The 25,004-nt window shown below is 38.3% G+C and overlaps 1 protein-coding gene across 1 annotated transcript in view; it reads right to left on the bottom strand.

Annotated features, from left to right (window-relative positions):
* Positions 1-4,306: 4,306 nt before the first annotated feature.
* LOC111143553 (chloride channel accessory 2) overlaps positions 4,307-25,004 on the bottom strand; it is a 38,422-nt gene continuing 17,724 nt past the window's right edge. The window contains exons 10-14 of the mRNA XM_022497378.1: positions 23,208-23,432; positions 20,408-20,678; positions 17,205-17,375; positions 12,991-13,224; positions 4,307-5,042 (exon numbers count right to left, since the gene is read on the bottom strand). Of these exons, the coding sequence (XP_022353086.1) occupies positions 4,600-5,042; positions 12,991-13,224; positions 17,205-17,375; positions 20,408-20,678; positions 23,208-23,432 (1,344 nt within the window). The 3' untranslated portion in view covers positions 4,307-4,599. The remainder of the gene's footprint in view (positions 5,043-12,990; positions 13,225-17,204; positions 17,376-20,407; positions 20,679-23,207; positions 23,433-25,004) is intronic.

The raw sequence follows: 25,004 nt of genomic DNA, 5'->3' as shown, positions 1-25,004 counted from the left end.
TTATGAAAGATATTGTTAAGATAAACTAGTTAAAAAACGTTGAAAGAGGAAAGAATAAAAGTTAAAAAAATTAGAATAAGAAAAAAATAAAATAAAAATAAATTACTTAACTTTGCAAGACTAAAGAATCATGGGGAGAAAGCCATGAATTCCATGCTTTGCTTTCTCCTCCTCTGGAATTCCACTGTCCTCCTTGATAAGTGAGCTTGGTCTTGGCTGGATTTCTTGCTGATTTTCTTGGGGAAGGGCCTGTTGTAGTGATTCTCAAGTGTCTTTGCCCGAGGTGGATTTGCACCGCCCTTGTCAGGGGCCAGGCTAAGTAATCCACTTGGGTTGGCTTTCAGAAGCTTTTGTTCCCTGATCACTTTCCATAGAGTTCTGGAGGATGGGAATGAAAATGGCGGCCTCCCAATCTCTGGCCCCGAGGAGCCGAGAGCTTGGGGCCCCCATCCTCAGTGCGTCCTCAGAGAAAAGCGCTCAATCACTCCCATCTCCCTGGCCTCTGGCTGCACTCTGAGCTCACCCAACCTGTGATCTAGCATCTCTGTCTCTGGCACACAGCCCTGCCTGGAGTCTCCAAATCCAGCAGATCACTGCTGCTTTTCCAGGGATGTCTCCCCGGATCTGCCATTTGTGGGGTCCCTGCTCAAAGAGCAGTGGCCTAACTGTGCCACGGATCACTGTGCCCTGAGCTGAGAGCTCACTCCTCGGCTCCATCTCTCTACCGGTTTCCCTGCTCTAATACATGTGAGCTCTGTGATACTCAGACACTCCTGATCCTTCAGTGACCCCATGGGACCTGAGACCACGCTGTCCCCGCGAGGGCTCCACCCCTGCTTAGTCTCTGGAGCGATGTCCCTCCATGGAGGAGACTTTTAAAAGTTCTGACTTTGTGTTCCATTGCTCCACTGCTTGCCCGGAGCCGGCCCCTTCCCCCGCGGTCTATCTTCCCGTTGCTTTGGATTCAGTTCTCTGCAAGTCCTACCTTTCAGAAAGTGGTTGATTTTCTGTTTCTAGAATTGCTGCTCTTCATCTCTTCGATCCCCTGTTGGATTTGTAGGTGTTCGGAATGGTTTGATAAACTATCCAGGTGATCTCTTGCTACCTGATGTTATCTCAGTCTGCTACTCCTCTGCCATCTTGACTCCCCTATGTCATTGTATTTAAAATGAATCTGTTGTAAATTCTATATAGTTGAGTCTGCTTTTTTTATCAAGTCCAAAAAATCTCTGCTTTTTAATTTCAGTGTTTAGTTCATTTATATTTAATATAATTATTAATTTAGCTGGCCTTAAGTCTACCATCTTGCTATTTGCTTTCTGTTAATTACCTCTGTTCTTTGTTCCTTTCTTCTACTTTACCTGTTTTATGTTAATTGGTTAGTTTTAGTGATCATTTTTATCCCATTTATTATCTTTTTAGATATATCTTTCTCTACTATTAATGTGTGGCAAGGGGTTTATAAATGCATCCTTAATTTATCCCAGTGTACTTGAATATACAACTTTAAGAGTAGTGTAAATACATTTTAACAGTGTAAGTCCATCTGTCATCTGTCTGTTCTGCTCTTGCTGTCATACATCTTACTTAATTATGTTATTAATAGAATAACACATTGTTTTTGTTTTTACTTTAAACAGTTAATTGCCTTTTAAAGGAATTAAAAGTAAAGAAAACCAACAATATATTGCATTTACCTATTTACAATTTCCAGTGATCTTCATTCCATACTGTAGCTCTGTATTTTTACCAGACATCATTTTCCTTTAGGTAAAGAAATTACTTTGGTATTTCTTGCTGGTGAACATGATTTTGGCTTTTATTTATCTACCTTCATTTTGAAAGGGATTTTCGCTGAATATAGAGTTCTGCATTGACAGATTTTACTTTTGGCACTCAAAGATGTCATTTTGTTGTCTTCTGGCCTCAGTTGTTTCTGATGAGTAATCAGTCATTATTCCTATGATATACTGAGGTGTTATTTTCTTTGCATAGATCCTATGTTAGGTTTACTGAGCATCTTAGAACCACAGGTTGAGAGTTTAAGTTAAACTGGGAAAAATTTCAACTAGTATGTCTTTGAATATTTTGTGCTCTGTTTTTCCTCCTTCTACTTCTGGGACGCATTTATATGTATGTGAAACACCTTGATAATGTTCCATGGGTCATTTTGACTTTTCCAGTTTTTCAAAATGAAATGTTTCAGTTTGCATGATTTCTATGTTCCTGTTTTCAAGTCATCTGATCCTTTCATCTGTAGTTCCAGTCTGCTGTTAATCCATTACAAAAGTCTTCTTTCATATATTATATTTTTCTGTTTTAGTATTTTCATTTGCTTCTTTTTAAAGAATTTTGGCATCTTTCCTGAAATTTCTTCTCTATTCATTACTTATACCTATCATTTCCTATAATTTCTTAATCATATTTATAATAGCTATTGTCAACTTATTGTCTGCTAATTCCAATTCTGGAAAAATTTTGCACGTTCTCTTGACAGATTTCTATTCTTATTAATTATGGGACACATTTCCTGCTTGTTGGCATGTCTGTTGATTTTTTATTAGATACTGCATGATGTGTTGCAGAGACTCTGTATATGTTTTCTTTTTCCGAATTATGTTCTAGCAGTAGTTTAGTTATTCACAAATCATCTTGATTCTGTGGAGACTTGGTTTTAGGCTTTGTCAGAGCAGATCTATATCTGTTTTGCTCTTGTTCTAGGGCATAACTTCATTCTGGGGATGTGGTTCTTGGAAGAGTTAAATATTTCTAGGCATAATCCCCACTATCTTCCCACACCTTCTTAAATAGAAATGAAGAAGCAGTATGAGTACCTGGCTATACTCCTACATATCTCTGCTGTTAACCATCACAGTGCTTTGGGTTACTCCCTTAACCATAATTTTTTTATCTATAAAATGAAGAAGACATTCAAAGGCTTAAAACCCACCACACCCCATCTCAGTACTATATAGTATCAACTCACTGAAGCTACAGAGAGGCAAATACCAGGCTAGCAGGCTTAATGGCAATGAGGGAGGAGGGACTCACTGCCTAGGGACTTGAGTCTGCATCAGCAAAAATTTAGGCACTGTGAGACTTAGAATATTGTGTAAGACTGATGATTCACAGACCTGTGCCCCTGAAGCAAATAATACATTATATGTTAGAAAGAAAGAAAGGAAGGAAGGAAGGAAGAGAGAAAGAAAGAAAGAAAGAAAGAACGAACGAAAGAAAGAAAGAAAGAAAGAAAGAAAGAAAGAAAGAAAGAAAGAAAGAAAATAACAAGTCAGATCTGAAATGTAGTCTAAGCTGTAAGGAGGCAGCTTGGGAACAGAGATTTACTGGTCATTTTACTCTTCAACACTGCTCTGAGTCTCTAACTCAGGCTTCTTTCTCTTTCTTCTTGTCCCAGTTTTCCACAGTTCCCTCCCTTCTTCTCCAGAATTTAATCAAATTTTCATTCTTAATTGGCCCTGGTTTTAAGATAGATCTATTCCACATTATTATTTCTATTATCCAATAAAGTTTGAAGTTCTTCAATATACAAGGCAAATTATTCTATTGCTCAATAATCTTTAAAAAAATAAGGATAGTAAAATTAGATGAAAGATGATTTTTATTTCCTTGTGACCCATGCTTCACTCTCTATTCACCCCCCACACCCATAGATAAATAACCTTTGATGGAGAAAGGATTCCTAGACTCTTCTTTGAACAAAAAATAGTATCAGTTAACCATTTCCAAAGGTCACTTTTTTCCCTTCCCCAGGGTCCCCCATGGCCTCTTCTGTAGTTGAAATAAAATAAAATCATATAGCCTGTGTATGCATTAAGATAAGCCCAGAGCTATGTCTTTTATGCTTTATTTAAAGCCTTATGAGAGTTATAACCATTTTTATCAAATAGCACCAAGGCAATAACTTGGAAACCTGCTTTGATAAGAATACAATCTCATATGCAATAAATTCAGTAGACCTCTGTTACAAAACTAATGTCATGGGACAGGGATAATACCCACATTTTAATAATAACTCTTACAGTGAACAAAGATCTCTTTGACCACTTCCAGTGGGATTTGATCTGTTGTATAATTAACCAGATGTCAAGAGGTGAAGAACTTTACAATAGGGGCTTCGTATATAAAATGCAGCTTGATCTTTAGTCATAAAAAAGCAACCTATTCTGAAAAGATAAGGGGAAATAAAAATTAATCAAAGTATAAGCAACTGCTCATATGGACAGTTATACCAACCTCCTTTCCTTTATCTGGGGCTATTTTTCCTCTACAATAAAACAAGTTTTTCTTTTACTTTGGTTCAACCTTGCCCTTGCCTTTGCTTTTAAAGACATTACCTTGGAGAATAATTTTTATTATTTTGTCCATAACCAAAGCTTAAGGGTTTCCTAACTTCCTTTCAAAAATAGTGTTATAAAAGAATTTTTGTCTGCTTACCATGTAAAAATCTGACCTGTATTATACAAAAACTCAAAGCATTTTTAATAGTTCTGGTGTTAATTTGACTTTACTGGTATGTTTTTGTAAAGTGTAAAGGCCATGGATTTTATATCTAAGGAGGAAGGTACTCTCTACATTTGCTCATATTAATTTTGTTCCATTCTTTTTCTTGTCTGATCTCTTTTTCCTGTTTAAAATACAGTGTGTTATGACTATAGTGAGGCAAATGATTCCTATTAAACCCACTGCTGTCAAAACTCCTTTCAATATAAGATTGTCTCTGGCAAGTATAGGAGCAGAATATGGGGGGATAAACAGAGATGCCTGGGCAATGTTAGATACAGCAGACTTTAAGGAGTTCCTGTCTATTGCTCGTATTGCCACATAAATTCTGTGGCTTTCTTGCATCTCTCCATCAGGTTGGTGGTCAGGTCCATTTGTGAAAAACTTTGGTGAGAATGTAAATACCTCCTTGGTCCCAGCTTTCTGAGGATTTAGTTTTGATGTATTCACTAAAATGGCATTGTTAAAGTCATCTTGAATATTCTGTAAATGTTTACTGATTCTTATTTCATAGCTGTTGGCTGAAAATAAAAAATATAAATGGAAAGGTTAAGTCACTTGGGTAAATTTTCTAGAGAATAGCAACAAAACTAAAAATACCTAGAAATAAACATAACAAAAATTGCATATGAAGAAAACTTTAAAACACTACATAAAAACTCATATTGAAACCTAGACAAGAGGAAAAACTTACTGTTTTTTGGATAGGAAGATTCAGCGTAATAAAGATGTTATTTTTCCCTAAGTTATTTGTAAATTTTACATGATTCTATTAAACCCTCTAGGGGATGCCTGGGTGGCTCAGTCAGTTAAGTGTCTGCATTCAGCTGGGGTCATGATCCTGGGGTCCTGGTACCAAGCCCCATATCAGGGTCCCTGCTCAGTGGGGAGTCTGCTTCTCCCTCTGCTCCTCCCCCTGCTTGTGTGCTCCCTCTCTCTCTAGCTTTCTTTCTCTCAAATAAATAAATAAAATCTTAAAATAAAATTAAAAAATATGTTATTTAAGTCAAAGGTAAAAGTTTAGTTCTGAGTTCTGGTAAGGGTTACGTAGCTTAGACTAACTGTCCAGAAGATAACAGGTATGAAATCTGAAGAAAGCAAAAAAACAACCAAAAAACCCCCCCCAAAACCCCACAAAGCTATTAAAGCACTGGATTCTAGTAAAAATAGGCAGAAATCAGAGGTGTTACAATCCTTAAAATAAGGAAATCAGAGTAGGGATGATTCATGTTTGTGCAGCTTTTCCTCTTAAGGAACTTCCCTCTCCTGTACAGATATGATAGCTGGAATGGAAAGCTGCTACCTTTTGGAGCTGAGAAATCAGAAGACTGAATATGGGATTGCCTGAGTAACTGAAAGTTAAGGTTGCTGGAGAGGGACCACCCCCAAATCTATGCATTGACTTTTTTCAGACCATTGGAAGACTTCTAATTCTAATTATTCATGTATGTATGAAACAATAAGGGCTCAAGGGACAAACAACAGCTAGAAGGCTGAAAAACTGAACAGAGTTTTATTTTAATGCTCATCAAGAGTATAGAGTTTGGAGTGTGGGTCTTCTCAAATTAGAGGAGCATGGTAAATATGTGAAGATAGCCATTAAAACACTGGAAAGAGCCATGCTTTAGGAATAAAGATTGGGTTTCAGAATTAAGGGATATGCCCTGGATTAAGAGCAAAACTGAAATAGACAAACCCTAGCCAAAAGCAAAACCAAGCCTCCTCAAATTCAAGGTGAACCAAACTATATATCAAAAAAATTTCAAGGATGCCTGGGTGGCTCAGTTGGTTGGACGACTGCCTTTGGCTCAGGTCATGATCCCGGAGTCCTGGGATCGAGTCCTGCATCGGGCTCCCAGCTCCACGGGGAGTCTGCTTCTCCCTCTGACCTTCTCCTCGCTCATGCTCTCTCTCACTGTCTCTCTCTCTCAAATAAATAAATAAAATCTTAAAAAAAAAAAATTTCAAAACTCTTGGGGTGCCTGGCTGGCTCAGTCAGTTGAGCATCTATCTTTGGCTCAGGTCATGATCTCAGGGTCCTGGAATCAAGTCCTGCATTGGGCTGTCTGCTCAGCAAGGAACCTGCTTCTCCCTTTGCCCCTCCCCACTCTCATGTGCTTTCTCTCTCTCTCTCTCTCTCTCTGAAAAGAAAAGAAAGATAGGAGGAAAGAAGGAAGGAAGGAAGGAAAAAAAGAAGGAAGAGAAAATATTTCAAAACTCTTCAGAAGAGTATAACAGATTCCAGAGTCTATAATTTACTACCACATGCCCAATATACAACAGTAAAATCCCTAGACATGCAAAGAAGTAGAAAATGTAATATCAGGAAAATATCAGGAAATAAAATGAGTCACAAATGACTGAGATTTCAAATTAATAGATAAGGACTTTAAAGTAACCATGATGAGGGGCACCTGGGTGGCTCAGTCAGTTAGGCATCTGCCTTTAGCTCAGGTCATAATCCCAGGGTTCTGGGATTGAGCCCCACATCAGGCAGGAAGCCTGCTTTTCCCACTCCCTCTGCCTGTTGCTCCACATGCTTCTGCTCTTTCTCTGTCAAATAAATAAATCTTAAAAAATAAAACAAACCCATGATGAGTATGTGAAAAGTCAGTAGGACAAGTTGGATATAGCAAATGGAGAGATAGGAAATTTGAGGAGAGATATGGAAAGTTAAAAAAAGAAGAAAATGGAAATTCTAGAATTGGAAAAAAAACAATGAAAAAATTAATTTGACATTAATAGCAGATTGGACACAACAGAAGGAAAAGATCAGTAAGCTTGAAGACAAGTTCATAAAAATCAAACTGGAGCACTCAGGACAAAAGATAAAAATTAAATACAATTTCAATGATTTTTGTGATTTACTGACATACCCATTTAGTGTATGTGGGTATAATATAATCATATTATATCATATCATATCACATCATATTATATCATATCATATCAATATTATCTAAGAAGAAAAAGAATAGAACAGAAGTTTTTTGAAGATGTGTTAGCTGGAAATGTTTCAAATCTGGTCAAAAAGAATACAGATCCAGGAAACTCAGCAATCCCCAAATAGAATAGGCATCAGGAAAACCACACTGAGGCACATCTTGGTCAATCTGGTCAACACCAAAGATAAAAACAATTTAAAGCAGCCAAAGGGAAAGAAAGGCACTTTACACTCAGGAGAATAACAGTAAGAATGATAGCTGACTTCTCATCAGAAAAAAAAAAAAAAATGGAGCCATAAGACGATGAAATAACATACTTAAAGTGCTGAAAGAAAAATTTATTGCCCTAGAATTTTATATCTAGTGAAAATGTACTTTTTTTTTAAAGAGTGAAATGTACTTTAAAACTGAAAGTGAAATGAACACATTCTCAGAGAATTTCACCTGAAGACCTGAGCTACAAGCGAAATGGTGATAGAGAAAAATGCAGACCTATAGAAAAGAAGACTAGAAATGGTGACTACATGGGTTACTAAAAAGGGTCACTTTTTTCTCTTTAAAATTTATCAAAAAGACAATGGATTGTTTAAAACAGAAGCCATAACAATGCATTGTGGTCTTTATAAAAATACAGCAGCACAATATATGACAGCAGCCCCACAAAAGATGATGGAGGGTATATGGAATTATACTTTTGAAAGATTCTCACATTTTATGTGAAGTGGTATGACATTAATTCAGGCAAGTCTGTGATAGGTTAAAAAAAACTGCATGTTATAGAAAAGCTAAATTTGGAGAAGCTGATGGCAGGAATTTTATTATTTTGATTTTCCTTATATTGTTTTGATTTTTCAAAATTGGAGTAAGATTCATATAAAATAAAATTTATCATCTTAACCAATTTTAATGTGTATAGTTGAAGGTATAGTTCAGTGCTTTTTAAGGGTTACATTCACATTGTTGTGCCATTTTGATTTTCAACCATGTGAATGTATTACCAATTCAAAACTAAAATTATGAATAATAAATAATTATGCAAAAATGGAAGCCACCTGTAGTACTAACCCACTCTAATAATATCATAATTCTTATCTACAATGGCCAAAAATAAATTTAATAATGAATAGAGCAGCTTCAAAGAAGGATTTTGTTCTGAGGAATGGAAACCATAGGACATTTCAAGTTTAGTTAAAAAGTGAAAATATTCTATGTTTTGAACAGTTTCCAAATCTATAATAATTTTTGATAGACTATTTCTATCCTGCCTAGTAATTAGAATAAAACACCATTAGAGACAGTTGTCAAAACAAAATAGCTTTTATATTCAAATTTATCAATCAGCTGATTCCCTCTGAGTAAACCCACTGGGCTTCCTCACTATAGATAGTTCCAATACAGGGGGACAGACATGGGTGAGAAGCTAGGCTGACCAGCCTCTCTACACTCACAGTGGAACATGTCCATTGCTCTCTCTGGAGAAAGCCCTCCCCATGGTGCTTTCCCAGAGTCCTCTCCTAGATAATGAAACAAGTAATATTTCATAAGTCTTAGCATTGACAAAGATTTTCCACATCCAATGCTCTCTCTATGTGAAATTGATCATCTCATTTTAAATAAAAAGGTAGGGACTCGGGAAGTTAAATGCGCTACCATGATGAATAGTTAGGAAATAGTAGTGCTGGTAATGAATTCATTTCTTCCAACTCCAAATCCCATTCCTTTCTACTATGAGCACCTATTAAACTTTATGCAGAACAGCTATGCAACTGCAAAGACTCAAACTCAGTTCATGCATTCATGGAGAAGCACCTTCCATTTACAGTACTTGTTATGTACCTCTCTCCTTGTGAGAAAGAGAAGTCAGACTGGTTCTGCATTTTTGACCTCTTGGGTATATATCTCTAGGTTTGGTCTCTCTTTTTTCACAGTGTATTTTAGCCAATGAAAATAGCTCTATGGCCTTCGACAAGACACTTAGACTCTCTGGGTCATTCGCTTACATTTGAAACAACGGGGTCAAACTAGCACATCTTTAAGATCTCTTCTGTCTCCAAACTGTTACAAATGCTGACATTTAGTGAACACTTTGTATGGACCAGACATCGTTTTAATCCCTCTCTGTGCCTTACTTCATTCAACTCTCTTAACAACACTCTGAGATAGCTACTCGTCCTATCTGCTTTTGCAGATTAATAATCAGAAGGTGAGAGAAATTAAGTAACTTGCCTCAGTTTACACTGGTAAAATGTGGTGTCTGATTTCAAAGCCCAATACCTTAGCACTGTGCTGTGCAGCCTCCTACTAGGCTATACTCCCTGGCTACACTCCCTCCTGTTTCTTATTTCCCAGTAACTGTGCTGCTTTTCCAGTTATTGAGGCTTACATCTCAATTTGCATCTTTATCAGTAAATTCCTAGTAGGGAAAGTTCTGAGCTTGGACTGAGGTCTGGGGCAGGAAGCTGAAGACTTGGTCCCATCTTCAGGGAGGTCTCTCAACTGTTAACAGTTGCTACTTCCTCTCTTCATTTGAAATCCAGTTCATCCCCTAAGGATTATTTTGGGTCTCTCCTACATTAAGTCTTCTTCCAGCTTATAGTATAACTGAGGGATAGAGGAGGGCTAGTAGAAAGAACAATTGCTGTCATGGAACAGCTTCTTCAGAAGCAGCACATTTTCAACGATTTTTAAAGATAGTAAGTTGTAGCAATGGTTATATAAGAACACGGTGAAATGATGTCAGAGGAAGAGTGTGAATGTCAGGCTTGTTAGGCACATAGGGAAGGTAGTCAATGCAGGGAAGGAGGTACAAGATTGGCACTTTTTGGAGTCTGGCCCCACTCCAAGGGCTCTGCTTGGGCCCTGGTGTAAGAACCTGGCTTCTCCTCTGCTCCCACCCACACTGATCTCTACAGCCTTTTAATTTCTGTGGCTTCCAAGCCATACAAATGGCACTGTGTTAAACTGTGGTTTTTGACCATTTTGTGCCTTTTTTCCTCAGCGTACGGTTATAAATTCTTAGAGTGCAATGACCATCTTAAATTATGCTTATATAATGTTTAGTGCTATGGTGGGCATGAATAGTACTTAATAAATATATTTTTACTTTAATTTCTTTTTTAAAGATTTTATTTATGCAGGACTCAATGCCAGGACTCTGGGATGGTGACCTGAGCCAAAGGTGGATGCTTTATAGACTGAGCCACCCAGGTGTTCCTAATTTCTATAAAAGAAATACAAAGGAGATGCAGAACATGCTTGGTACTCAGTTTTAGCAATTATTTTACCCCAGACTTTTAATGAAAACCCAATGAGGCGACCCATTTCCATAATGCCTAGTCTGTATACATAATGGCGATCTGATAATGTTTTGTTTATTCCACATAACGGGTCATCTTTTCTAGGATATTGTGTATAGTAAAGGGCTGCTACCTGGATAAATACTGATATACCTGTCCATATATGATATTCATTTATTGCTAACAGGGTTCCTAAGAATAGTCACATTTTTTATAATTGTGAAGCCAGAGACATACCCCCATTATTTTTACCTCTGATCATAAAGGTGAGAACGCCTTTCTAGACAATAACTTGTGAGGGAAAATAGGCAATGAAGCCACATGTTTATGGATTAAACAGGTACCTATTTGTTAGTTGGTCTATTCATGACTAATTGGTCAATTTTGCTTTTGCTGAGTCATCAATCAGTTATGACAGTGATTTTAGCAACTTAATACACATCCAGGCACCGCCCCCCACCACTTATCTTTTGTGGTTTATGGTTTTTATATTATAACAAGCCAGGTCTACTTCAATCATCCTGCTCATCAGTGAAGATGCATGAAGATCTCTCTATTCCCTTGATTAATGCCATTTGTGATGCCAATTCTGAAGTCCCATATGGTTGTATTTCTTCTTTTCAAGACGTTAATAACCACTAACACTGCACACTTTCTTTCTCCTCTTTTAATTCAGCAGTGTAGCTGAAATTCCTAGGGCTCTTGAAAGGAACAGTTTCCAGTAGAAATGGGAGACTGAACTTGCATTTGTCTCTTTCAGTACACAAGGTGTTTCTGAGGGAGGCACTGAGGCAAGAGTGAGAACACTAGGTTCTCATGAGGTGCCATTAGGTGGCACCACTCTTACCTTTAAATACTGGTGGGAGCGCTTGTGGCTCCTTAAATCTAAATAAAAAGGTAGATAGAAGACAGTAGCGACAAACCAGCGGCCCAGGAAACTTGACATACTTTCTCTTCCCTCTCTGATTTTATATGCGTTACTTCGTTTCCTCTTCATGATACCTTATGAAATAAATATTTGTAGTCCTATTTTCCATATGAGGAAACTGAAGCCAATAGAGGCTAAGCAACTGGCCAAAGATCAAACAGCTGGACTGAAAGCCAGAGTGGGAACAATTTTTTTCCTGACATGAAAATTACAGCTTTTTCCTTTATACAAAGGACATACCCATCCTAGAGTTTCAATCATTGCACATCTCCAGTCTTTAAAATAGGAGAATCCTTAATTCAGAGTGTAAAGTATTTCACTCTTTCTTCTCTGACCAGAAGAGACAGATTTTGGATAAAAGAGCAGGAAGACAAAGCTACAATAGAGATGTTCCTCAGGAGCACAGAATTATTTGTAATTGAGATGCTTTCTGGTGAATGTAGTAAATGGGTAAAGAATTACAAACCAAATAAAGGTGACCCAAGTTGGAAAAAGACTGGCAAAGGCCCAAGGTGGTCACTTTGACTGATATTGAAAAAGTAAGCTTTCAGTAGAGAAGGTTGGTTCCTACAGGCACCTCAATCAGAGGCAACAGGAAAGAAAGTATCTAATGTATAATCAATGATAACCATGTTTTGGTGATGGCAAAGCTGTTAGAAAAACTATTCTCTGAGGAAAATTATTTTGTTGAGTTGCTACAGGGATCAAGAAATGATGCTGGAAGCCTGAACCTAGTGTAGACCTTGGAAAAAGGAATGTTGAGAAAGAACTTCATCAGTGTTCACACATACAAGGGTAAGAAAGCCCACCTAACAGAACTGGGTCTAGTCTCCCTAACAAAAGTGATGTCCAGAAGTGGGGGTGGAAAATGGACCAAGTTTTGCATGACTTATGAGAATTATTCCCCTTGACTTGTAAATCTTTGAATTCACTATCCACTATCTAATCTTCAGAAAACTAAATAACCTCCAGTATTTAGAAGCCCGTGCTCTGTAATGCAGAACCCATTTCTGTTGACTACACTACTCTTACATACGGTATTTATGTTTCCAGTCAAGATTGCTAGATGATCAGTGTCAGTTCTTTTACTAGGGCCTTCTCAGTTCTGGGGGAGCTGACAAGCTCCCATTCCTACACTCCAGCATATAAGGCCCTATCAACAGCTCAAAGCTTTTCATAACAGCCCTCTGCAGCTTGGTTGGCTCGAAGTCCCCAAAGCTATTTTTACCCAGCAAACCCCTGACATAGCTATTAGAAATGCCACCTGGTAGAAACACAGGGAGTGAAACAAGAAACCTACCCTGGCCTTGGTCATAGTCTTCTCCAGGTGCTGTCCAAGATAAAGTCACCTCCTCTTCCACTTTGACAGCGTGCAGGTCAGTGATTTTGCATGGTGGAAACACATCAGGATGGGGGCCGGCTGGAACTCCTAGCACGGAAAAGGAGCCTCCGGAACTTATTCGGCTAAAGCCCCATTTTTGCTCCTCCTCACTCCTGCCTGCTGATTTTCTTGGGGCATTCATCTGAATGTTGCCTGTGACCAAGAAAAGAACGGCCAAAACAACAAGTGACCCTTTCCCAAATAGCTTGTTTTTGAGAGATTCTGGAGAGATATTTTAAAAACTTTTTTGGGGGGACACCTAGGTGGCTCAGTGGGTTAAGCCACTGCCTTCGGCTCAGGTCATGATCTCAGGGTCCCTGGGATCGAGTCCTGCATTGGGCTCTCTGCTCAGCAGAGAGCCTGATTCCCCCCCCAGCCTGCCTCTCTGCTTACTTGTGATCTCTCTCTTTGTCAAATAAATAAATAAAATCTTAAAAAAAAAAACAAAACTTTTTTTCTTTATGACATCCTTAGAATAATTGAATTTGTTTTTTCCACAATTCATTCATTCATTCGTTCGTTCATTCATTCATTCATCCATCCTTTCACTAAATAAATATTTTGAGGGTAATAATCACAGATAAAAGAGTATCCCTCTTAGAATTTATAGTCATACTAATAAAACTATGTTTATAAGTCGTGATAAACATAAGAAAAAAAGACAGGGTGCTGTGAAGAAAAATAACACAGGTACATAATTTATAGTGTTCTCAAGGAAGTAACATTTAAAGGCATCCTAAAGGGTGAGTAGGAGTCAGCCAGGCAGAGTGGAGGTAATAATATCTCAGGCAGAGGGAACAGGTTGTGTAAAAACTCTGAGGTCCTAAAGAGCCTTGCAAATTTGAAAAAATTTAAAGCAAGGAGGCAAGTAGTTTGAGATAAGACCAGAGAAGACTCATAGAGGCTCGTAGAGGCCCTTGCAGCCTCCTCTAATGATTTTAGAGTTTCATCTTACAAGCTGTGGGGAAGCAGGGCAGTGACATGACCGTATTTCTTCCTAACAGGTCACTGTGGCTGCTCTCATTAGAGAATGGGCAAACACTGGGCTGTTGAGATAGCCACTGCAACAGTCCAGACAGGGTAACATGTCAGGGTGGGCTGGGTGACAGCAGTGGGGAGGAGGACAAAAGTAGGCATTTTGAGATGTGATTTGGAAATAAAATCAATAAAAGCTGGTGGTAGGTTTGAGTATGGAATGGTGAAGGAGAGAAAGTTGGTAGGAAAACAAAAGAAAGAAAAGAAAAAGAAACCGCTCTCAGGTTTCTAAAATGAGCAACTTGGGAGGAGAAGCAAGCTAAAGGGAAGGAGACTAGTTTGTGATTCCTTTAAAATATCTATTTGAAGATGACAAGGAACCAGTTGGACATGGATTTCTAGCTCAAAAAAGAGGTTTTATTTAGATTTAATAATTTTAAACTTATGAATTGGGAAGTTATAAGCCTATAGATATTATAAAACCCATACGGGTTAATGAGGTTACCTAATAACAATTTCAACTGTAGCAATCAATAGCATTTATTGAGTCCCTGGCTCACTACTTGTCAGGTACTTATTTATCTTACATGTATCGACTATTTAATTTTCCTAGCAATGCTAGAGGAGAGTACAGTTATTATAGCCTCCCTTTTCAAGATGATGCAACTGAAGCAAAGAGAAACTAAGTAACTTGCCCAAAGTCACACAGCTAGCAGTAGATGGAGGAGCGAGGTTCCAAACCCAGGCAGAGTGGCTCCAGGTGATAGGGTAAGAAGTTTAGACATGAGCTCTGAGAACTGCCAACACTTAGAGTCTTGATAGAAAAGGAGGAGCCAGAAAAGGAGCCTGACTCCCCCCGACCCTAAAAAAAAGAAAATCCAGAGCATAAGAGGTAATTATAGAAGCCAAGAGATGACAAAGACAAAATCAATCAGTTGTGTCAGACACTGCTGAGGACTGACATATATTCTTTGGACTTAACAGCCGAGTGGTCACTGGTGACTAGGGCCAGAGCTATTCCAGTGGGGTGGTTTGGGTGGAAGTCAGATTGTGGTGAACAAAGTCAAAATTGGAGGTGAGAAAATGTAGGCACCAGGTTTAGACTAATGTCAAGGAAGTTGATGACAGGGAGGTGGACAGTATCTGAAGGGAGACAAACAATAAATTTTTTTAAAAATACGGGATGATAATTCATGCTTGAATGCTGCTCAGGGGGGTCGGTAGAGTGGGACCATGAAAGGTTGAGCTCTCAAGGCCTCTGGATGGGATCCAGAGCAGATCCAGCAGAGACACTGGCCTTTGGAGAGGAGAAGGGTGCACTCTTGTGTCTGGAGATTTGTGGCATGAAAATAGAGCAGCTCCCATTATTTAATGAAGTGTGTGCTCAAAGTGGTCTTCTAAAAGTGAGCTGATAAAGTGAATGTTATGTTTAGTAGACATGCCTAGGGAAGCCTACCTTTTTCTTTCTTTCTTTTTTTTTTAAAGATTTTTATTTATTTGACAGATCACAAGTAGGCAGAGAGGCAGGCAGTGAGAAAGAGGAGGAGGAGGCAGGCTCCCTGCTGAGCAGAAAGCCCGACGTGAGGCTCGATTCCAGGACCCTGAGATCATGACCTGAGCCGAAGGCAGAGGCTTTAACCACTGAGCCACCCAGGCGCCCTAGCCTACCTTTTTCTTGCTGTGCTGCTAAGAGCCTCTACAAAATACACAGATAAAAAGACAGTTGAATATTACTTTTCCAATCTCACTGTATACTAGTTGCTGATATGTGTATCCTTCAAACTCATAGATTTTAGAAAGATACTAGACAAAAAAGAAGCCTTCAAGCTCTTCAGTAGGAATCAAGTCTTATTTTGCTGGCTATCCCAAGTTCCTAGGACTAAGCCTATCACCTAGTAAGCCTTCAAAACTGTTTGAGGTATAAATGAAAGAAGGAATATTTATTTATAACTGAAGTATTATATCTATATGTGAAATCATATCCATGCTGTAAAGCCATGTTACCTTGCAATTTGATTTACACAGGTTTTGATGTAAATCAAAGTAAATACACAGGAAAGTAAATTATATTTTAGGAAAAACTAAAATTATCAGGAGATGCAAATTCACTGGAACATCTTGATTATTTTCTACTTAAGGGTACTTAAAAACCAAAAATATAGAATCATGTTATGAAATAGTTATGATTAGTTATAAGCTGCTAAAATTCATGAAAAGTGTTCATAAAGATTCTGCAGTTTTGGAAATAAATGTTTTCTGAGATTGTTTAAAATGATTACAGAGTATTTTTGTTTGTCTTCATTCTTCAGACACTTCATTAGATAATGGGAGCTGCTCTGTTTTCATGCCACTAAATACTTTAACCACTGCTTCCCTTCAGGAACTATAACAATGGTGTTAAGAAAAGACGTATATCTTCTATTTATTTGGTGCTTTTCCCTTAAAGGAAGACAGCACATCTTCAGGAAGTGGTCAGTTGTCTGTAACATCCAAATTCATATTTATTCAGGAACTCATTTTGTGTGGATTGTTTGGGCTGTTTGCTTCCTTCTTTCAACTGCTATCAACTTTTGCCTCTTTTTCTTGCGTAAACCTCTATAGAGGAAATACAGGAGCTATGACTGAGAAAAAAAAACAATAAATTTCTTTTAACTGCCAATAATTCTGATGAAACAGCCACAAGAAAGAGTCAAAATAATGACTAAAATGAATATACCAAATATCTGTGGGAATTATCTATTGCCTTCCTGCTTGACTACTTTGAATCACTGAGGATTGAAGAGATAGCACAAATTATATATTGACTTAAGCATAAAGGGTTTTTTAAAAAATTTATTTGATAGAGAGAGAGAGATCACAAGTAGGCAGAGAAGCAGGCAGAGGGGGAAGCAGGCTTCCTGCTGAGCAGAGAGCCAGATGCGGGGCTCGATCCCAGGACCCTGAGATCATGACCTGAGCCGAAGGCAGAGGGTTAACCCACTGAGCCACCCAGGCACCCCAAGCATAAAGGGTTTTGAAATTCCATCTCTCTTTCTCATTCTCTTCTCTCTCTCTCATACACACACACACACACACACACACACACACACACACACACACACACCAGAGATATATATATTAAATGATGTTACTCAAATAATGGTGCTCATGATTCTTACCATTTGCTATGTAACCTGGTACATACATAGCACGACTCCCTGGAATAGAGTAGGCTAGGCCGCTTAGGCTGGGGGAGTGACTGACATGCACTTTCAAGCTATATCTACCATTTGCAGCAAAGGAGAAAAAATACCTCGAGTAAATTCCATCATTTTTTATAATATCAGCACCTGCATATATAAAAAGAAAGCTCAATGTCACCACTTGTCATCACAGTTGATTACTAATATTTGATTAAATCATTAAATAATAAGCTTTACACTCCCTTCTTGCTTCCCATTTTAGCAAATCCAGTCATGGTCATAGCTACTTTTAATATTAAAATCCAACAGTTCCTTAACTTCTCCCTGTGATTCCTTAACCTCTAAAAAATTATTTTCTGAAGGTGAATGAGTTGGGCTTCAGTGCTAATAAAACATTTCATAATCACGTTTAGAGCTCTCCTTCTTACCGTTGAAAATACTAGTTTCTCATGGAAATCAAACATACTCTTTTTGTTTATGGTTATAGACTCTTTAAGATAAAAGCTATTCTGTTCCAGGAAATAAATATAGATGCATATATACACATTTCATATAATTTCAAGGGATTTATAAACATCCTACAGCCCTGATGAAAAAAAATCTGGTAGTTTAAAAGGTAATGTGAAATTAATTTCCTCATTAGAGGGTACATGGAACTGTTGTTCTAGATTCTGAGGGGTTTGCTGGCTTGGGGTTTGACAGGCTTTGGTTCCATCCACTGTGCTTTGCTTCAGGAGGCATTTGGAAAGCTTGGCCAGTGCTAGACTTTCCTTAAGAGCAGTTCAATTCTGAACCAAGTCCATGACTGAATGGCGGGGAGGCCCAGACTTCAGGATAGCAGTGCAAGTTATAGCTTAGCCCAGGTGCAGAACACATTCACTCTTCAAGTGCGGTCGCCACCCCACCCCCCGCCCCCGGGCAAATGGCTTGTCCTGTCTCTGAGTCAGTTCACACCACATACTCAGCCTTGGCCCCTAGCTCTGTATCACTACTAAAGTGCTCTCAACTCCCCACTGCAGAGGCAGGGCTACTCCTTAATGTGAGAAAAGTAGGAGTATATTGAATTAAAATAAAAAGTGCTGAGCAACTTATTCTCATAATAGGTCTAAAATTTTTTTACCTATTGGAAAGTAATAAAATCTTGGTATTTAGTGGTTTACTGGTTAATTAGGTCAACCTATTTGTTAAGAAATGATAAAGGAAAATCTCTCCAAGCCACAGTTACTACATCCACCTCTTTTAATTCCTGATTCAGAAAGAAATGGGAAAGAACACTAGCTTGAAGGTCGTGGGACTTGGTTTTAAGGTCTGGATTCACGACTTAGTAGCTGTGAAATAATCTCTCTGACCCTCAGTTTCTACATCTATAAAGCAGGGACAACTTATCTCACAAGACTGTTGCATTTTTTAATCTCAGAGTGTTCATGAGAAAGCACATTTTAAATTATAAGGCACTTCATAAGTGTACATTTTATTATTGTTCATGAATCTGACAGCATATAAATACTACTTCCATTATAAAAATAAGTTTTAGCTATGTGTTAAGTATTGGGGGAAAAAAAAACCTAAATTTATACTTTGGGTGCCTAGGCAATACTTTCCACTGTTTCTTTCATTAGAGTATAACTTTTTTGAGTGAAAGAGTGTGAGCAGGGGGAGGGACAGAGGGAGAGGGGGAGAGAGAGAATCTTAAATAGGCTCCATGTCCAATGCAGAGCCCAACACTGGGCTTGATCTCATCAGGCTGAGATCACTTCCTGAGCCACAATCAAGAGTCTGACACTTAATCAGCTGAGGCACCAGGCACCCCTAGAGTATAAATTTAGACATCGAATAAATGAAATGGTTCCAGGGAATAAATATAAAAGCTACTGAGTTGACTCAGGTGATCTCTCCTAAGAGAACAGGATCTATTCTCCAGGCCAGCCCGCAGGCTGAAGAAAAGGAGAAGCGTTCTACAAAGTGTATTTTTGGACTATATACAGAAATTAAAAGGTGTGGCCACGGATAAGCAATCAGAGCACGAGACATTCGTTTGGATCCATTCCAACAGGCAAAATAAGAGGACTTCTTTGCTGTTCCTCTGAGGTAGATTTGAACTAAAATCCTTTGAATGAACTTTTGTCTCACAGACGTCGTGGGGGATTGCCATAGCAAGATGCTAACGGCTTGCCAAAACCAAGACTCTTGAAAAATCATTATCTTTCAAACACCAGAGTGCAGGAGTATGGTTTATTAGGAGATCAAACACTTGTGGCTACCCACATAGATTCTGAGGTCTGTTGTCCTTCTGAGAATTTAATTTAGGTAAAGAACAGAAAAGAAAGGATAAAACAACAAAGGAATTTGGTTTTAAATCAAAAAGAGTCTGAAAGATCTAGAAGCTGCTATTTCCTGGTCTGATGCTGTGCTGTGTGTGAGGTGTGATGACGAGGCTCTGAACTCCATGTGCAGAATGAGTGCTTGAAGTAGGGTTTTTTTTTCTTTGACTTTGTTTTCCCAGTGATGGGAAAACCTCCATCATGATTCCACTAGCCTTGCTGGCCTGATCATCTTGTGAACAAATCACACATGTAAACACATAAACACACTGGCTCTTCCCTCTTATCATCCCTGCTCCTTGGCTAAAGAATAGTCTGGGGTTATCTCCTGGGTCATACGAGCAGTTCCCAATTTTCTCTTCACTTCTGGGCCTGAGGAGACCACACTGCATCTTACTTCTTGGGTTTTCATTTGCTATTTTAATTGTCCAGTCTTGTTATTTCAGTGAATAATACAGCTGGCAAATCTTAGAGGAATATGGACATGTCCCGAGGACATAAAAGCCTGGTTCTCTGTGACCTCGATGAGCTGCTAGTGTCACTGGCCAAACAAAAACTAAGACCTAGGTGTCAAGCTACTTCCTCCCACCCTTTTGTTCACCCCACAGCCACACCGAAGAACCTGAAGGACACTTCCCAAGTTCACATTCTCTTTCCTTGTGCAGTCAGGACCCATAACTACTCAGTATGTCAGTGACTCTCTTCAGGACTTGAAAATCTCAAATGATTCAATGAGAAAAATAATCGAATTGAAGGACTTTTACAGATAAGTTTAAGATTGATACGGCAGCATTATAACACAACAACAGCTCTTGAGTACGCGAAAAAAGACAAAAACGACATGACATTCCTAGTTACCTGCTCCATTGTCAAAAAGGTCCAGTGCAACAGGGTCTGCAGCCTCTGGCTCAATTATAGCGGTAACAGTAGCATTAAGGATGGGATAAATCCCCTTTCTCACATTTGCATAAATCATCACTGGATGGGGGAAACGGGTGCTATCTCTTTCCACAAAGGCTTCCACAGTAGCAGGGGGCATGGCTGAGCTGGAGGCACGAGAGGTCACTGTCACTTTCAAGGGTTGACGAGAATGGTGGGTATTGTTCAGAGTGTAGGTCCAGAGCCCAGGCTGCAAAACAAAGTCTTTTTGTTTTGTCACATGTGAAGGAAAAAACCAACCCTTAATTTTAGCACATAAGTCTAAGCTCCTAGGGGTTTTGTTTTGTTGATGCTGTATCTTCTGAAGTAACTACAGAAGAATGTCAGGAAAAGTAATATCTGTTAAGGGATAACAATTCACTGTTTACATGGCTTTCACAGAGCAACCCACTTTTATTGTTATGTAACTCTTTAGGGAATTATACCATGAACTTCTTTGTGGGGAAGACATATTTTAATTCACATTTTTAGAAAATAGTGATAAGTGTCTGGCTTCAAAGTATTTTGTAAATATTAATTTGAGCCCCTTCATCCAAAAGAAATTTCAATGTTTTTATTCCTTTTCTACAATTGAGAAAATTATAGCAAACTAAGTTGATGATTATGATTTATGTGAATTGGATTAAAAAGCAATAGTATCCTTCCTTCCTTTCATGTCCTTCAACCCCCACCCTGAATATCCAGAAATCTCAAGCAACAAAACCCACATACACTACTGCAGACCAAGAAATGGAACACAGTTTTTTTAATAAGCCAGGATTCTACAATGTCTGTGTTGAGGAATATATAGAAATATTTCTAACTACCATTGTCTTTTACCTGTCTAGGCTGCCTGGGGAAACCTGCAAAAGAATATCAGAAAGAAAAAAAAAAAAGCTTAAACTACAAATAACAGAAATTTGTTCTTTGGATAAGATTAATATAAATATCCTTTTTTCCCATTCTTGCTGTTGCTTTTTTTTTTTTTTAATTTTTAGAGAGAGAAAGAGAGAGAGAGTGAGCATGCACAAGTGGGGGGAGGGGTACATGGTGGGGGGAGAGAGAGAGAGAGACTCTCAAGCAGGCTCCACACTCTGCACGGAGCCCAATGCAGGGCTCTGTCTCACAACCGTGAGATCATGAACTGAGCCTAAACCAAGAGTTGGTGGCCCAACTGACTGAGCCACCCACACACTCCACTGCTGCTTCTTATTAAACCGTAGAAGTAACAGGAGGAACACAGTAGAGCTTGAGAGGAAAGAGAAAGCAGCAAGTGGTTAAGTTGTGACTCAATGTGGAAAGTAAAGATGCCACCACACCCTACCCAGCCTTCTTCATTGAGATTCATGTGCTTGGCCATTTTCCTCTGAGGTCATAATTCAAGTATTAAGATCATCTATTTCTTTCTTTCTTTTCTTTTCTTTTCTTTTTTTTTTTTTTTTGTAATCATAACATCAGTAACAGACACTTAATACAAATCTCCATATCAAAACCTTCTCTTTGGATGTAATGTGTGTTTTGCTACAGGGCACCTAATGCAGACTAAGAGGTCAGGCAAAGGCAAAAAAATAGGTAAAGTGTTCTTGGTTTTTATACAAAGAATATGATGTGGAAAGAACATGATGAGTTGAGAGAAAAGTAAGGAGGAGCAGAGCAGAAAGTGTTTGGGAAGAGGGTTAAGAAATAAGCTTGGGCAAAAGTCAGAACATAAACAGCCTGATATATATCAGTAATCACATGGATTTTATCCTGAGACCACCAATGAGTTTTGAATAGGAGATAGGTTTGATCAGATTCATGCTTCAGAAGAATCAGTGGGGTAGAGCTGAAGCCCAGACAAAGGGAAGCCCCAGCAGAGGCTGCAACAGGGATCTGGGACCCAGGAGAACCGATGGTGCTGAGGAAGGACTGCACTCGGGCAGTGTACGAATGAACCTCATTAATTCACCACCTTGCTGAGAACCACTAGTGGTTTTGTTTCGCTTTAGGACTCAAGCTTTTCTTGCTTTTATGGGCATACAGAGCCCTTGCTGACATGGCTTCTGTTTGTGTCTAAACCTTATCACTTCCTCTCTTTCTTTCCCCTAAATCTCCACCTTCCATGCTGCTGTGAAGTTCATCTACTTGTAGTTCTATGAAGAGCTATATTCTCTTTTTTTCTGAGCCTTTCTATGTGCTATTTTCTCTGCTGAGAATGTCGTTGACACCTCTGGCCTCTTTATCCTTCATATTTCCATTTTGATGTTTCTACTTCAGGAAGCAGTCACCTTCCCCCAAAGCCTGTGCGTCATTCCTGTATGCTGAGTACGCTGTTCTCATTCCTACCAGGGTATTTTATTGTAAAGCACCCAGAACAAGACCCAGCACATAGTAGATTCTCAAAAACATGTATTGCATATATTCATATTATAAATTCTAGGTATAGTTTTTTTTTTTTGGCTAAGCATATAGATAACTGTGTGAATTTTGCAAAGAAGAAAGTAAGCAAAAAAATTATTTGTACTATGCACATGTTAATTTCCACTGTTGAAAAGACTTTGATATCCATTATTTGATGTTTTGAACATACCTTAGTTGTTTCTCTTAAATCTTTAACATTCACAAAATTATTTGTATGAATTTAAAGTAAAATTTTGATCAGAGTAGGATTTCTTTATACAGTGCACTTAATTATGTGATTCAACTGAAAGTTATGTTCTTAACTATGAGTCATCATTATGAACAAGCTCACAGTACCTACCTCAGCAGTTCCGGGAACACAGAGACGAGCAGTCTGCAAAGCTGGATTGGTGGTAAAATTATTTGTGTAATATTTTCTTCCATTAGGATCATATAATAAAATCTCGGGGGGGCCACCGGTCTGCCATGTGACTAGAAAGGTAGTGTCATTGCCCACACTGTTATCCACAGTCACGGCGTCTTTCAATTGATGGTGAGGTTTAACATTTTCACCTGTACTTTGAAGCTGTTTCAGAAAATACACATATATGTGAAAGTTTCTAGTGTAGGCATAAACTTTTCATCTTTTTCTTTATTTCTGGGCAAACCAAATAAGTGGGCAAAAATAAAAATAACTTATTGACATGTACTATATTTAGATAAATTACTTTTCATAAAAACACCTTGCCAAAGCAAAATATTGTATACTATAGGAGTACAAAAGATATTACAGTTAATGCAAGTGTCACTTCATTATTTTTTATGGAGAGATTTTAGCTGTTCTTATACTAATTCTCATCCAAATCAACATTAGCCTCAGATCAGCAATTATAATAACAAGCTTCTAAAAATTTTTTTGTTTGTGAATGTGCTGAAGGGTTTAATTTATACATTATCTCTTCAGATACTTTTATGGGCACGGAGCCTAGTGGGAGGCTTAAACTCATGACTCTGAAATCAAGACCTGAGCTGAGATCGAGTCAACTCTCAAATGATTGAGCCACCTGGGCACCCCTACTTTTATATGTTTTAATAAGGAATAAAACACTGAGTTTCAGGGGGCTTGGGTACATTAAAATAATTATTTAACCATTCACAATAAGCCATGTGCACACGTGTGTGTGTGTATGCATACAACACATACAGAGTGCAAGCCCATGACAGCACTGTGCGAAATGCTTTACATATGTTATCTCACTTAATCCTCATGAAAACCCTCTAAGGTGAGTACTGTTGTTATCCACATCCACAGATGAGAAGACCGCAACTTAGAGAAGTCATGTGTCCAGTTGTCACATGGCAAGGAGCTGACACCGTGATAGAGCCCAAGCAAGCTGACATCAGAGACCCCACATTTAATCACTCTGTAGTCACAACAGACACAAGTCAGTAAATAACTTGGAAAATTTTTATTTATTAAATAAACATACTGTGTAATGTTCTGTAATATTGCTCAAACTTGAAAGCATGTAAAATTTTTGGTAGATGACAGCAAAAACACTGTGGATTATTTGTTCAAGTCTATTTTACAAGTGTTGTGGACTGCTGACTACCAGGACACATTCTGTGCTGGGCGTGAGCTGTTGAAGGGGATTTAGGTATAGTTTCTGCCCAAGGTCTAATGAGGTTAATGACATACAACTGGGGAGAGGTGGCCAAGTTTGGGAACATGAAGCTAGTTTGAGCCATATGAATAATATTTTGTTAAATTTTTAAAAAACTTTCTTGAACATTTGTTTTTATTTCACATTATTAAAGAAGAAATTACATGGTAGATTATTTGGAAGAGCCCATTGCAATCTAATTTATAATATATGTTCTCATTTATGGTTCACCTTTTCTCATTTCTAATGATAGAATTGTGGTTATTGCCTTATAGTGTACACATAATCTTCATGTTAAATATTTTCTAAGAATAATTTAACTGCCTCTGTTGTTCACATCAAGTCATTAACTTGGCAGGTTCACTTACCATCTGTAAGGAAACAGCAGATAAAATTTTGTCCAAACCCTCAGTTAGGTTCAAAATATCTTTAAAGCACCTAAAAAAACTCTGGCCCTTTGAAAATGGCTTGATTCGAGGAAGCCTTTGTGAGCA

Source organism: Enhydra lutris, unplaced genomic scaffold (assembly GCF_002288905.1).
Source record: "Enhydra lutris kenyoni isolate GAN:26980312 unplaced genomic scaffold, ASM228890v2 scaffoldscaffold9, whole genome shotgun sequence".
Classification (NCBI taxonomy): domain Eukaryota; kingdom Metazoa; phylum Chordata; class Mammalia; order Carnivora; family Mustelidae; genus Enhydra; species Enhydra lutris.
This window is presented reverse-complemented; position numbering and strand designations above follow the sequence as displayed.